This window comes from Dipodomys ordii, unplaced genomic scaffold (assembly GCF_000151885.1).
Source record: "Dipodomys ordii isolate 6190 unplaced genomic scaffold, Dord_2.0 Scaffold47, whole genome shotgun sequence".
NCBI classification, from domain to species: Eukaryota; Metazoa; Chordata; class Mammalia; order Rodentia; family Heteromyidae; genus Dipodomys; species Dipodomys ordii.
Window position 1 is genome coordinate 10,309,714 of NW_012267263.1, and position 15,989 is coordinate 10,325,702.

The window sequence follows — 15,989 nt, forward strand, 5'->3', positions numbered from 1 at the left end:
TTTTTTCTTTTTGCTTATGTGGTGCTGAGGAATCGAACCCAGGGCCTCGAGCATGCAAGGCAAGCACTCTACCACTGAGCCACCTTCCCAGCCCAGCAAAGAGTTTTGTTTTTTATTTTTTTTGTTTTTTTTTTGTCAGTTTGGGGGCCTGAACTCTGGGTCTGGACACTGCCCCTCAGCTCCTCAGCTCAAGGCTAGTGCTCTACCACTTGAGCCACAGTGCCACTTCTGGCTTTTTCTGCTTATGTGGTGCTAAGGAATTGAACCCAGGGCCTTATGCATGCAAGGCAAGCACTCTACCACTGAGCCACCTTCTCAGCAAAGAGTTTTTCAGTGACATTTGTAGGCTCTTTTACATACAAGATCATATCATGTATAATTAAAGAATAATTTGATTTCTTCTCTATTTGAATCCCTTTACTTTCTTTGTAATGGCAAAACTATTTTTTTTTTACCTGAAGGACTTCAACTAATTGGATGAGGCCCACTCATATCATTAGACGATTTTCCTTTACTTTAATGAAACTAATATTAGCTATTAGCTATATCTTCAAAATTCCTTCACAATATCAACTAGATTAGTGTTTAATTAGCTAGCTGGGTACTATAGCCTTAGCCACATCAACACATAAAATTAACCATCAAAATCACCTTCCTATTAGTATTAATATCTTTCCTATCTCTTAACCTTTGTATGACCTCTGATCATTTGATGCTATCGGTCTTCCTTGAAATACTCTTCTTGGTTTTAAAACATTTTATTTTCTTTGTTTCCTTTTTGTCTATCTGACCACTTCCCTTTTTTTCCTATATGGAATAAATAGAAAAAAATAACATCACTAGTTGCCTGTAATCTTAACTACTCAGGAGGCTAAGACCTCAAGGTCTTAGTTCAAAGCAGCATAGGCAGAAAAAGCTGAGAGACCCCCATCTCCAAAATAACCAGCAAATCGCTGGGCTCAAGGTGTGACAGAAGCGGTGGAGTGCCAGCCAAGAAGATAAGCTGAGCAAGTGCAAGACCCTGAGTTAAAACTCCAGTTCCAGTGAGAGGGTGGAAAATTACTGAGAACTTAAGCTTATACACCTACCCTACTGTATATCAAATTCTTTGCACTCACTCAAAGAATATGTATTGGCTGGGCACTGGTGGCTCACACATGTAATCCTAACTACTCAGGAGACTGAGATCTAAGGATCGTGGTTCAAATCCAGCCTGGTCAGGAAAATCCATAAGACTCTTACCTCCAATAAACCACTAGAAAACTGGAAGTAGCGCTGTGGCTCAAGCAGTAGAGCAGTGCTTGCCTTGAGCTGAAGAGCTGAGGGACAGCGCCCAGGCCCAGAGTTCAAGCCCCACGACCGACCAAAAAAAAAAAAAAAGAATATGTATTGTTCGCTTTACTACCTATTTAAAAATATGAACTCTGGAACCAGACACTCAAAGTTCATATACTACCTACTTTGCATCTTATAGTTGTGGAACCTTGGGCACATTCTTTAATTTTACTGTGCCTCATCGGGGAAATAGACATGATAAAAAAAAATAGCTTCCAATTGTAACCCCTCTGTACAGTATTTTCACAATAAAAAAAAATTGATAAATGAAAAAAAATAGCTTCCTAGCAGGGAGCTGGTGGCTCATACCTGTAATCCTAACTACATGACAGACTGAGATCTGAGGATCATGGTTGAGATCTGAGAATCATGGTTCAAAGCAAGTCCTGGCAGGAAAGTCCATGAGATTCTTACCTCCAATAAACTACCCCCAAAAAGCCAGAAGTGGAGTTGTGGCTCAAGTGGTAGAGTACTGACCTTGAGCAATAAAAGCTCAAGGACAAGCTCCCAGGCCCTGAGTTCAAGCCCCAGTACAAGCAAAAAAGAAAACCGTCCTCAGAGTTACTGGAAAAGATGAATTGTTCTAGTAAACACATGGCATTTGCCTAGAACACAATAAATGCTTAAATAATATTACCTATTCATATCTTAAATAATATTACCTATTCATATGTCAAGTAGCAATTTAGACACTGAGGAGACAGAGAAAAGTGAACTTAGTTTACATATGATCTCTGTTTTTTCCTCAAAAACCAGATGAGGGCAGTGATGTTTCTTGATCAGGTTGTAAAGATAGTGAGGTTTGTACAGGTTAAGTAAGGGACATGCCTAAAGGCATGCAGCTTAAGGAATGGGGGAGCAGAGACCCAAAAGAAGTATTACTTTCTAGCCCATTACTGTGGCATAGCAACAGATCACCACTCAGAAGCAGGATTACAAAAATAACACGTTTTGGACTCATTACAAGAATTTAAAAAATCATAAAATCCTTATAAACTTCCTTTCCTGTCATTCATTCCAAATCTCTTGGGAAGCAGAGGAAGTAAGTTTTAAAATCTTGCAGGCTACCTACTTGCTGCATTTCTAAGGATTGGTGCCAAGTTGTAACTTGAGTCTGCTTGTTCCCTGATGATAGGAATGCTAGTCTATCAAGAGATAAGTATAGAAACCAGGAGTAAATCATTGGGAAATGTTAATGGTACTTCTTCAGAGTCATTTTATGCCTACTGACACTAATCTTTTAAAATCCTTCTTTTCTACTTAGTATAATAATAATAATAATGGGCCTTGTAATTTATATACCTTTTCATTTTATTTTTCTAATAATTTTCTGTATTTTTAATAGTTCTACTCTGTGACTCACTGGAAATTAACAACAAAAACAGTTCTTTACCAGAATTGGTTTGAGAACCTGGAGTCTAAATGAGTTAAATAGGAATTTGTCCCATACAGAAATGGCCCCCAAGAGCTCATCAGTTCTCCAGTTCCGTACCCTCAGCAATGGAAAGAAACAAACTTTCTACTGTTCTGGCTCCACATAGAGAGAGCCTTTTTCCTTTCTACATTAAAAAAGAAATTCATCTTTTTAAAAATTTATTATTATTTGGTCAGTCATGAGGCTTGAACTCAGGGCCTGGGTGCTGTCCTTGAGTTCTTTTGCACAAAGTTAGTACTCTACCACTTTGAGCTACAGCACCATTTCTGGTTTTCTGGTGATTGATTGCAGATAAGAGTCCCATAGACTTCCTGACCAGGCTGCTTCAAACTGCAATCTCACCTTCTTGAGTAGCTAGGATTACAAACATGAGGTATCAGTGCCAGGCCTTGATTTTTGTATTGTCATTATAAAGGTAATGTATACAGAGATTAGTTACATAACTCAGGTAAAGTGTACCTTTCTTTTTTTAATAGTGTCATGTTTTCCCTTGCTCTCTCCCAGTTTTTCCCTCCCATCCACACCCACCAGTTGTAAAGTTCATTTTCAATATTATGTCCAGTAGATAACATTGACACATTTGTTCACCCACCTCTGTGCCTCCCCTTATACTCCTAAAGACCTATAAACAAACATACAGAGCAAAAAGGAAAGAAAACAAACATAGTAAGAAGAAAAAAAAGCCTCTTTCATTTTCTGGAATTTACTTGGATAAATAGCATTTTGTATAATCAGGAATTCTTTTTTTTTCTGTCAGTCGTAGGGGCTGAACTCTGGGCCTGGGCACTGTCCCTCAGCTCTTCAACTCAACGCTAGAGCCCTACCAATTGAGCCACAGCGCCACTGCCAGCTTTTTCTGCTTATGTGGTGCTGAGGAATTGAACCCAGGCCTCATGCATGCAAGGCAAGCACTCTACCACTGAGCCACCTTCCCAGCCCCCTAAGGCCATCTTGACAACTGAAATGTTGACCTGTTTCACTGAATTCCTATTTAATCCTTTTTGTAAACTTTCTTTCTTATTTTTTTTTTTTTTGCCCATCCTAGGGCTTGAACTCAGAGTCAGGAACTATGGTTGGGCAACTTGAGCTCCACTTCCAGCTTTTTGGTGGTTAGTTGGGGATTAAAGTCTCATTGACTTTCCTGTCTGGAATGGCTTTAAACTGTGATCTTCATGAGTAGCTAGGATTACAACCATGAGCCATTGGCATCCAGCAAACTCATTTTTTTTCTAAGTGTCACCTGTGTATATTGCTAGATCTTGTTTACAACAAGATTGTAAGCTCCTTGACAGTAAGGACCAGATTTGTTTTCCATGTGTATCACAAGCTGTGTTAATATCAGGTTTGCCATTTGCAAACTTGCTTATGACAGGTAACAATTGTTAATTCTTAGAATAATATCCTTGCACTGAAGGTGATCTTTCATTTATAGATGAGCAGACTGGGCAGTGTGACCTAATATTACAACACAAGTTATGAATAGAACTTGGATTTGATTTGAGTGTTATTTTTGTGATTCCAGGTATCAGTGCTTAGTTTAAGAAATTGATTCATTTGTTCAGTAACAATTTACTGAGCACTTAAACCTCCTGATAGGAATCAATACATGTTGCACCTTCGATTCATATTTTAGGGATGTAAGTGGGCACCAGTGACTCATGCCTGTAATCCTAGCAACTCAGAAGGCTGAAATCTGAGGATCATGATTTGAAGCCAGCCCTGGCAGGAAAGTCTTTAGACTCTTACCTCCAGTTAACCACCAGAAAACCAGATGTGGAGCTGTGGCTCAAAGTGGTACAGTGCTAGCCTTGAAAGAGAAAGCTCAGGGACAGCACCCAGGCCCTGAGTTCAAGCCCCAAGACAGACAAATTATATATATTAGGGATGTCTTCATATCTCTTTCATATGACCATAGCAAAAACTGAATAAAACCAGTTATCTTGTTGGGTTTTATTTTTTTTTATTGTGAAAATACTGTACAGAGGGGTTACAATTACATGGGCAAGATAATGAGTACATTTCTTATCAAGGATTGTAGCCTCCTCCTTTGTTTCCCCTTCCCATCCCCACCCTTTGTTGGGTTTTGTTTGAGTTTGGTACTGGGAATTGAATCTAGGACCTTGTACATGCTGAGCATATAGTTCACCACTGAACTCTATCCTTAGCTTTGAATAAAGCCAGTTTTAATGAATAATGGTCCATATGGTTCTTTTTAAATGTTTTTATTAGTGTATATTAGTTGTGCAAGAAGGGGTACATAATTCACCCTCTGTCTCTCCCCTTGATCTCCCCTTTCCCTTCTTAAAACAATTTCAATATTCTATTTTCATACATTCTGTTTTCATGCTTTGATCATATTGACCCTCCCTATTTGCCCTCCTCACTCCCATGAGGATCCACCCTTTAACAGAGTCAGTTTCTCAAGACTCTTTTTTCAGCAAAGGGATTTCACCGTGGTAATTCACATCTTGCATATGGCAAGATTAAACTCATCTATTTCACTCTCTTTCCTAGTCCCCTCACCTCCCTATTGTTCAGTAGCTTTCGGTGAAGTTCCTTATGCTATCCTCATACATAAACATAATGTATTTTGATATTATTTATATGGTTAGTTAGTTAGTAGGAAATTATAATACAAACTACAGATATACCTAAAACTTTTCTAGACGTTAAGTAGATCTTGAAAGTAAAGGTAATTATTGTTACATTGTCTCAAAGATTATAGTAAGTCTTTCAAATTCCTTTTCTGTGATCCTGGGTATGAAACCCAGAGCCTTTCAAGAACCACTGAACTATACCCGGAGCTCCCAAATTCTATTTTTTTTTCAGATAGTCTCTATAGCCCATGCTGGCTTAAAATTGCAATCTTCTTGCCTCAGCCTCCCTGAGTGCAACGATTGTAACAGTGGAGCACTGCAGCTGTCTCTCAAAGTCTGTTGTTAATCTTAAAGTATAATACACCTAAAAAGTAGGTGTCTATATACAGTGGGTTTTTTTTAATTTTTTTTTTAATTGTGAAAATAGTGTACAGAGGGGTTACAATTACATGGGCAAGATGAGTACATTTCTTATCAAGCATTGTAGTCTCCTCCTTTGTTTCCCCTTCCCATCCCTTCCCATCCATCCTCCCCCCCCACCCCCCCCCCCCCCCCCCCCCCACCAAAGTTGTAAAGTTCGTTTTCGACATAACGGCTTGTACATCTCATTGTTGCAATGGGTCCACCTGTTACAGTGTTTTTTATAACAGCATTTACATCTTAATACCAGACCAATGTTTGCAGTTAGTGTTTTTATAAAGATTGAAGATTCTTAATTACTTATAGCAACTGACAAAGCATCTTGGTATTTCTTCTAAGTATCTGTTCTGCTTAAGTACTAAGCTTAGCAGTGTTATGATTGGAGTCTGGCTCTAAAGCCAGACTACCTGTGCTTGAATCCCAGCTCTTAACACTGACAAGCTGTATAGTCTTAGGTAAGTTATTCAGTTACTTCACTGCTTTATTTGTCAAAGTGGATAATAATATGCCTACCTCACAGAGTTGCTGTATAGTCCTAAGAACAGTGTTTACCCAGTGGTGTGTCCTCAAATAATGTCATTATTACCTTGATTTGTTTAGCACCATTAGGCATATCAAAAATACCAGCATCCCCTTTGAGTTTCCTCCTTCAATGTGATTTACAACTCTCCCTCTTAAATACATTATGTTTAGAAGCCACTGAGCCTCTGCCAGGTGAAAGCTTATGGGTGATAAGTTGATCACAATGCCTAAATCAGTTACACTAATTTTTCCAGCTTTGAAAGTTCTATGATCTGTTGTGAGAGATTTGACAATTTCTGTTCTGTAATTTTCTTGCCTAGGCTGTGACAAACTCACAGTAACACTACATTTCTATGCTTCATTATAGAATAATTTTTCAAGGCATTTTATGTGACAGTTAAAATCCATGTGAGTTAAAGTTCACTAGTGTTATCAGTGTATGAAATACCTGAACTGAAATGACAATCAACTTGAACACATGCCTTACATTCAGAGTTAAGTTTCAGAATGTGTACACTCTAGCAGCTAAGGTACACTTTAGTCCTCTGCTGACACCTCCGGCACATCTCTTGTCATAGATGATAATATTCGTAGTAATTTAAGGACAGGGAGTGTGAAAAGCTCTTACAGTCAATGAATTATGGTATTCAGCTGTTTGAAAAAAAGAGACTTTCCAAGTGAATTGGCTAGTCTTTTGTTCTTTCTGCATATAACAATAACAACACTGTTGAGGTCTGTAAAACTATAAACTTCACTTTTATTGTATGTATTTTTTCATATGGTAATAAGTAATCAATATCATCTTCTCCATAGAATTACTTTCTGCTTTCTTCTTCGATGGATAAAACAGTCAGATTATGGCACATTTCTAGAAGAGAATGCCTTTGCTGTTTCCAACACATAGATTTTGTCACTGCCATAGCTTTTCATCCAAGAGTAAGTAATTATTTATACACTTGTCATACTAAAAGGAAGACAAAGGAGCTTGGTTTCTCCAGGGGTCAGTTGGACTACAGGAAAAAAATATTAATAGCCACATAGTTAAGATCAACCTATATTACTGTCAGATTTCATGTTAAACTGGGAGAAGAAATAATTTCTTATACAACGGAGAATACTCTAAATATAATAAGTCATCCCAAGGATGTGTATGGTATAACTGAAGTATCCTATTAAAGAGAGATAAAGGAATAAGAGGAAAACAGCAGTATGTCATAGTAGCACACACTAATCCCAAGAAGACTGAGACAGGAAGATCATGGGGTTCGAGGCCAGACTTGGCTACATAAAAAGACACTGTCTCAAAAAAAGACTCATGCCAATAGTGCTAGCTACTCAGGAGGCTGAGGTCTGAGGTTTGGAGCCAGCCCAGGAAAGAAAAACCACAAGTTGGTGCTAACTTCACTAGCCCATTAAAATAAGTAGAGGACTGGAGCTGACCCTAAGCTGAATTCACCTCCCCTCCTCCACTCCTTTCTTCCCAATCACATTCTCTTCTCTATTTAATGCCCATTGTCTTATAAATGCAACATTACAATCTTGTTCCCATTTCTTCCTGTTTTCCTTGAAGTTAGAAGACAACATTGTTCCCCCTGAGTATAGTTTCTTCCCTATGCAATGTTCTAATATAGAAAGTAATAATTCTAAACCCATAGAAGATTTGGTTAAGAACTTCTAAAAATTAAAAATGTCTGGTTTAGGGGCTGGGAAGGTGGCTCAGTCGTAGAGTGCTTGCCTTGCATGCATAAGGCCCTGGGTTCGATTCCTCAGCACCACATAAGCAGAAAAAGTCAGAAGTGGAGCTGTGACTCAAGTGGTAGTGTGCTTGCCTTGAGCTGAAGAGCTGAGGGACAGCACCCAGGCCCCATGACTGACCAAAAAAAATATGTCTGGTTTAAGGTGTCTCTTCAGTCATTCAGTAAGGTTCCCATATATATATCGTGGGGCCTGACAAATACAATTTTAGCATTTCCAATAGATAATGTATTTGCCCTGATGTGATAAAATAAAATCTTTCTCTCCTGCCATTTTTTTAGGATGACAGGTATTTTCTAAGTGGGTCATTGGATGGAAAGCTCCGCCTTTGGAACATACCTGACAAGAAAGTAGCTTTGTGGAATGAAGTAGATGGCCAGACAAAATTGATCACAGCTGCAAATTTCTGTCAGAATGGCAAATATGCAGTAATTGGGACCTATGATGGTAGATGTATCTTCTATGACACAGAGGTAAATGATTATCTTGAATATTAATAGAATAATTTTGCAGTTTGGACAAGTTGTTTATCTCCTGTGTTTTTTTAACTGCCTTATAGTAAATTAGGGAAAATGATATACCTAGCTGAAAACTGGATTAGATAATCTGGAATATTTCTCTTCTGATATTTTTATGATTTTATTTTAGCATTTGAAATACCATACACAAATACATGTCCGATCTACTAGAGGGCGCAACAAGGTTGGAAGAAAAATTACTGGCATAGAACCTTTACCTGGAGAAAATAAGGTACTTACGTTATTCAAACCATCTCTCTCCACATTCTGTATAGATTTTTCAAGGTTAGTTTAAATATTGGAACAAAGAATATATTCTCTTTTTATAGAGTGCTGTCTTTCCTAGTCTTGACATTTATTGGCTTTGTACGTGTGTAACATCTTTGCTTGATTATCATTTAATTTAGATGAAACATTAATATTTTAACTTTTCCTTTGTACTTTCAGATATTGGTAACCTCAAATGACTCCAGAATCAGACTGTATGACCTCAGAGACTTGTCACTGTCCATGAAGTATAAGGGTTATGTTAATAGCAGCAGCCAGATCAAAGCAAGTTTCAGGTAAATTGGCATTGAGAAATTCCCAAAAGAAAACACTCTTAAACTTCTTCTGTTTTCCCATTAATCTATGTCTTATGTTTATATAGGGTATAACTGAGATCTCATGGTATTATCATACAATACTTACCTTGTCTACCTATATGATGGATAACAGTGAAAATTATGTCTACTCCCAGATGAAAAAAGCAAAACCTACAAAATTGTGTTGGCCTGAAGTCACAGTTGCAAAACTAGGTTTAGAAGACTCAACTTCATTATTTTTGCTTTTGTACCTTTTTTTTTTTTTTGGTGCTAGTCCTGGGGCCTAAACTCAGGGCCTGGATGCTGTCCCTGAATTTTTGTGAGTAAAGCTAACCCTCTACTACTTGAGCATCAACTCCATTTCCAGCTTTTTTTTTTTTTTGGGTCCCGTCGTGGGGCCTGAACTCTGGGCCTGGGCACTGTCCCTCAGCTCTTTAGCTCAAGGCTAGCGCTCTACCACTTGAGCCACAGCGCCACTTCCGGCTTTTTTCTTTTTGCTTATGTGGTGCTGAGGAATCGAACCCAGGGCCTCAGGCATGCAAGGCAAGCGCTCTACCACTGAGCCACCTTCCCAGCCCCATTTCCAGCTTTTTAATGGTTAATTGGAGATAAGAGTCTCACAGACTTCCTGCCTGGGCTGGCTTTCAACCATCCTCAGATCTAGTCTCCTGAGTAGCTAGGATTACAGGTGTGAGCCAAAACACCCAGCTTTTGGTACTTTTATATAAGCTTTTAAGAGGGGGCTTGCCCACTTTTGTGTTGTTGTTGTGGCTATTGCTGCTGTTGTTGTTGTTGTTTAGGTCTAGAAGCCAACAAAGCTTTTTATCAGCCTAAAGCAAAAATGCTCTTTCTTCACAATTGTACCTGTCATTATTATTTGAACATTTAATTGGGGATTTATAGGCTCTTTTGGAGTAGGATTGCTTGCCTGCTTGCATCTTTTGCTTATTATTCCTGTCTCAGCTCTTTTCTTAGTTCTTTTTTTCCTCCTTCAGTTACCTAATAATTCAATTGGTAAACTACTTCTCTGACCCCTTAAGTTATTGTTTCTTCTACTGTGAGTTAGCATCACAGTAAGGAGAGCCTTGATGAAAATGAAAATGCTGTGGGGCTGGATGTGGTTCAGTGGCAGAGCATGCTTGCCAACATGCATGAGATGCTGGGTTCTATCCCTACCCTCAATACATAAATAATGTATCCACACAATTACCCTGGTTGTCCCAAGAGACAGTACAGTCAGTATAACAAAGCTGGAATGACTACAGAAGCATGGCCCTACTCGTCAGATCTTAATGACGTTTAGTTTAATTTTCAACATGCCCTCCCTCAGGTGTTGTTTTAGGAGAGAAGGTTGTGTATGTGTTAACAAGCCAGTCCAGTGTTGTTTTAGGAGAGGAGAGGAGAGGAGAAGAAGGGGAGAGATGGGGGGAGGGAGGGAGAGAGAGGGAGAGAGATTGAGAGTGTACAAGCCAATGCATATTTTTTTTTTCAGTCATGGGGCTTGAACTCAGTGCTTGGATATTGTCCCTAAGCTTGTGTGCTCAAGGCTAGTACTCTTCCACTTGAGCCACACCTCCATTTCTGGCTTTTTGCCAGTTCATTAGAGATAAGAGTCTCACAGACGTTTCCTGCCTGAGCTGGTTCAGATCTCAGCTCTGAGATCTCAGCTCAGCCCTCAGATTTCCATCTCCTGAGTAGCTAGAATTATAACTGAGCCACCAGTGCCCAGCTTGTTTTGGGAATTTTGGATTAGGATGCACCTTTACAAGGAAACCTAAAAATGCTTTTCTTCTTTTTACCTGTCTTTTCCAAATGTAGCCATGATTTCACTTACCTCGTTAGCGGTTCAGAAGATAAATATGTTTATATCTGGAGTACTTACCATGACTTAAGCAAGTTTACTTCAGTCAGAAGAGATCGCAATGACTTCTGGGAAGGTATTAAAGGTAAGTGCCTACTTAATATGTATCTTATAAGTGAATAAAGTGGAATTCTAATACAATCAATTTGTATAGGCATTATTTTGAAGGAAGTTTGATGATTATAATTAACTTTGCTTTATATTTGAATTAACTATACCAATGAAGAATTTACCCTGGCCTAAGATTTGAGTAGTCATGCAATCATATAACCCTTTTTTACTTTCTTTTTATTTTTTACTTTCTACTTTTATTGGTGTATATTAATTGTACTATTAAATGGTCTATTATGACATTTTCATGATAAACGGATACAATGTACTCTAATTATATTCACCCCTTCATTGCTGTTTTGTCTCCTCTTCCTTTTCCTTCAACCTCTCAAGTACTACTCCCTCTATTTTTATAACCTTGCTTTTGGCTTTAGCTTGTTTTCTCCCTACTAACTTCCACAAATGAAAGAAAATATGTGATACTTATCTTTGTAAAAATTGGCTTATTTCACTTACCATGATGATCTCCAGTTCTACCCACTTTTCAGCAATGACAATTTCATTCCTCTTTATGACTTAATAATATTCCATTCTGTATATATGACCCATTTTTGTTTACCCATTCATCCTTTGATGGACTGATCCTGTAATTTGTAATTTGGCTATTATGAATATTACTGTGATAAATATAGGTGGGCAGTTATCACTATAATAAGTTGAATTTAATTCTTTTGGGTTATATACACAGAAGTGATACAACAAAATCATATAGGAATTCTAATTTTAATCTTTTATGGTATCTTCATATGGATTTTAATAATGGCTGGAACCCATTTCAATTCCTGCCACCACTGAATAAGAGTGTCACCCCCACCCCATCCTTGCCAACATTTTTTCTTATTTGTTTTCTCATTGATAGTCATTTTGACCTGGTTAAGGTATAGTCTCCATGTAGTTCCACTCTGTACTTCCCTAATGGCTTAAGGATGTTGGATATGTTTTTCATTTGTTTATTGGCTATTTGTATTTCTTTTGAAAACTGTTTTCTTCATTTGCTAATTCACTGATTAGATGTTTGTTGTTGGTGGTGGTCCTAGGGCTTGAATTCAGTGTCTAGGCGCTGTCCCTGAGCCCTTTTGCTCAAGGCTAGCAGTTTGAGCCACAGCGCCGCTTCCAGTTTTTGAGTATTTAACTGGAGATAAGATTCTCACAGGGACTTTAATTTGATACAGTTCTATTTATCATGGATTATAGAACCTGTATATGATATTTTTTAAGATAATACTTCTGGGTTTTAAGATTGTCTTAGTTACTTCTGTTGGCTTATGCATTATTTTTGGTAGTTGTAAAGGATATTTTATATATTATCCTTTTTGTCTTGATAATATCAAACTTATCACCTATCATGAAATAATTTTTCACCAGCACATAATGCAGTTGTTACATCAGCCATCTTTGCTCCAAACCCAAGTTTGATGTTGTCTTTGGATATGCAGTCTGAAAAATCAGAAGGAACTGATAAAAGTGAAGATGCTGAAATTTTTGAGACTACATCCACTGGTAGGTACCTGTATTTTATTTGTCCTTTTTTTGTCTTTAGAGAAATGCAAACAAGACATATAAAACCTACTATGCATCTTTTGTACTAGACAGTAATCTCTAGGAGGACAAAGGCTTTACGTGGGATGGCACTGGAGTTTCAGCTCTGTGTCTCATTTATTTTACAGTAGTGTCTAGCACAGTCATTGCCTATATATAATGGGTGCTTTCATAAACACTTGTTGGCTGATTAAATTCAGATGAAAGCAAGGTTCTTTTCTACTTCCCACAAATTTGCAGCTTCCCAAGATACTTTGCTAGTAACTAGCCTATAATTTCTTGCCCTCTGTCATATGATTTGACAACGAGTAGTAAGTCTAACTAGAAAATTAGAACGTAAACCCAAGCACCAGAGGCTCACATCTATAATACTAGCTCCCTAAGAGGCTGAGTGAGACCTGGAAGATCACAATTTGAGGCCAGCCTGCATAGAAAAGTCTAGGAGACTCTACTTCCAGTTAACTCACTAAAGAACTGGGCAGGAAATGTGGCTCAGTGGTAGAACACCAGTCATGACCAAGCAATTTTGAGGCCCTGGGTATTATGCCAATCTAGCAAGCTATATGTTGACTCCCACTGCTTTAGATATATGCCCCAGAGTGATATAACAGGGTCACATTGTTCTACTAAGGATAAACTCTTAAACTCAGGGTGTGGGATTATAAAACACATCCAATTACCCTCTTTTCTTTACCGCTGACATATTAGGCAGTTTGATCCTGTTTTCCACCTAGGTAAAATGGTGGTGGTAATCTATTTCCAGCATTAAAGGTAACATATGCAGGGCTGGGAAGGTGGCTCAGTGGTAGAGCGCTTGCATTGCATGCCTGAGGCCCTGGGTTCGATTCCTCAGCACCACATAAGCAAAAAGAAAAAAGCCAGAAGTGACGCTGTGGCTCAAGTGGTAGGGCGCTAGCCTTGAGCTGAAGAGCTGAGGGACAGCGCCCAGGCCCAGAGTTCAGGCCCCACGACCAGACCCAAAAAAAAAAAAAAAGGTAACATATGCAAAGTGCATAGCAAAGCACTTGGCACCTAACCAACATTATCATTATCAGCCTTCATTATAATTGACTCTTACAAAGCATTTCACACATGACATTTTTTTTCTTTTCCCACATCCTAACCTCCTTGTTACTGCTCCTACTGCACAGCATGACTTTAAGATATACCAGAAATGTGGTAAGGAATGTTCAAGGCTAAGAATATATTTTTAGCATATCTAAATGAAACCATTTTACTTGACTCATACTGTACCCAACTTGGCAACTAGTTTAGATTATCTTCTTCCTTATAAATAAGTGTTTCCTATGTTTATAGTTTTTACCTATGTGTATCTGAGTCAGTTAACACAGAATGTTGATGTGTTACATGATGTGTTACACAAGTTACAGATGTAAGAGGCAAGCATTTTTTTGCCATTCACTGTAACTACATAGATCTCCAATATACACCCTAAAGGTATATGGTGGTTTCAATGTGTCTGTGATACAGTAAGCAAAGCCTTTCTGCCAACTTCATTAGCGACAGAGTTGCCCAGCTGATCCCACTCACCCAGAATTCCAGTCCCACAGGTGAATAAAATGGTAGCCTGTTGCAATGAAATGGAAACATTAGATGACTTAAAGACCTAGGCTACCCAGAAGTAAATCCAAGCATCCAGCTCCAAGGACCTGTGATATCTTCAAGGCAAGAAACAGTTAACTAAGATAAGTGGAAGTGAACTTCAGCAATAGGTAAGGTACAGGAAGGATGGAAGGGTTCTGGAGCAAGCCAGAAAAGTTAGGAGTAGGGTGATAAGCTTATGGTAATTGTGGCAGCAGGCTGCATATTCTTTTAAAATCAATTAATACCCTTTTTCTATGCTTTTAAGGTATTGGGAAGACAGATAACACAGAAGTTCTTCTCTCTGCTGACTTCACTGGAGCAATCAAAGTGTTTATTAACAAAAGGAAAAATATATCTTAATTTGAAATTACATTTAAAAATAAACATATCAGTAAGTTTCTGTATGTATCAGAACTGAAAAAAAGTATGTAGTGTTTCAGGCTAACATCCTTTTTTAACTTTTATTGAAAGTTGTTCAAATATAATATATTTTTGAAAGGCAGTGTTAGTGATCTAGGAAGCCATAGACTAAGACTAGATGAGAATGTGGCTAGATTAACATTGCCAAGCTTTACGCTTTATTTTTTGTTATGTTTGTGTTTTGTTATATAATTATGAACATGCACAAGTTTCTGCATGAAAAGATATTAATATATTAATCACATGTGCGTGCCTTTTGGTTTCATGCACTAAATCTAACAAAGTTAAATTATTTTAGTGGCTCTTTTGGCCTCTTACTGGGGGATAGTCTTGTTTCTAGCTTAAACAATTTCTTTTGCACAACAAAATTTCATTTTTAAGAAAAGTGATATCTTTTGACTGTTATTGTTTTGAAAAATGTTATATAGATTTTCAGTAGGTCAATAACCATGTATAAATGGTTTTTATAAATTTCTCAATTTGGGGACAAGATTTTTTTTGTGGTCTAAATTGTGGACTTGAGATTCTTTTCTTTGTAAGTGTATATATACATATAAATATATAATTTTTTTCTTTGCCACACTGGAGCACAATGTTTCTATGTAAAGAATTCATTCTTTATCCATGAGCACCAGGCTTTGCTCACTTAAAAAAATAAGCCACATTAAGGAGTGAGTCTTCTTTTTTACAATAATGTAAAAATGAACTGTTTACATTTTTTAAAGCATTGTAGTTTTTAAAAAATTCAGCTGTTTTGTTTTATGTTGTTGAATTTGAAAGCCTTTGTAAATATAAGTCTAATGTACCAATGAAATAACATATAGGGCAGTGGAGCCCTGATTATGTTGTTGATGGTTGGCATATGTTCCTGAAAATTAAATATGTATTATTAAAACTTGGTCAACACCACTTGTTGAATGACTTATTTTCAGATGACCAGTAAATCTAGGAAAGTAAGAAAAACAATTATTTTTATCAAGCAGACCAGATTTAGACTCTAAAATTATATTAGTATCATGCCTTTAAAACATTAAAAAAAAAAGTATTTCTAAGGTGCATACCACTCAGACTTCATCTATATGCTCACATAGATGCTCTTGGAAAATTAGAGATATTTTTGTTTTGATAAGACTGGGGTTTGAACCCAAGGCTTCTAACAATAAGCAGCACTCTACCACTTGAGCCACTCTACCAGCTCTTTTTTGCTTTAATTTTTAGGTAGAGTCTCATATTTTTGCCCAGGTAAGCCTCAGACCACCAGTCTATCTATGTATGATCTCCTATGTA

General features: G+C 37.6%; 1 protein-coding gene across 1 annotated transcript in view; it reads left to right on the plus strand.

The window, feature by feature from the left end:
• The window catches only part of Wdr44 (WD repeat domain 44), an 88,934-nt gene extending 73,286 nt beyond the window's left edge, over positions 1–15,648 (plus strand). Inside the window, exons 15-21 of the mRNA XM_013019833.1 lie at positions 7,123–7,245; positions 8,346–8,537; positions 8,713–8,814; positions 9,030–9,145; positions 10,985–11,112; positions 12,504–12,638; positions 14,548–15,648. Of these exons, the coding sequence (XP_012875287.1) occupies positions 7,123–7,245; positions 8,346–8,537; positions 8,713–8,814; positions 9,030–9,145; positions 10,985–11,112; positions 12,504–12,638; positions 14,548–14,642 (891 nt within the window). The 3' untranslated portion in view covers positions 14,643–15,648. The remainder of the gene's footprint in view (positions 1–7,122; positions 7,246–8,345; positions 8,538–8,712; positions 8,815–9,029; positions 9,146–10,984; positions 11,113–12,503; positions 12,639–14,547) is intronic.
• Positions 15,649–15,989: the final 341 nt, after the last annotated feature.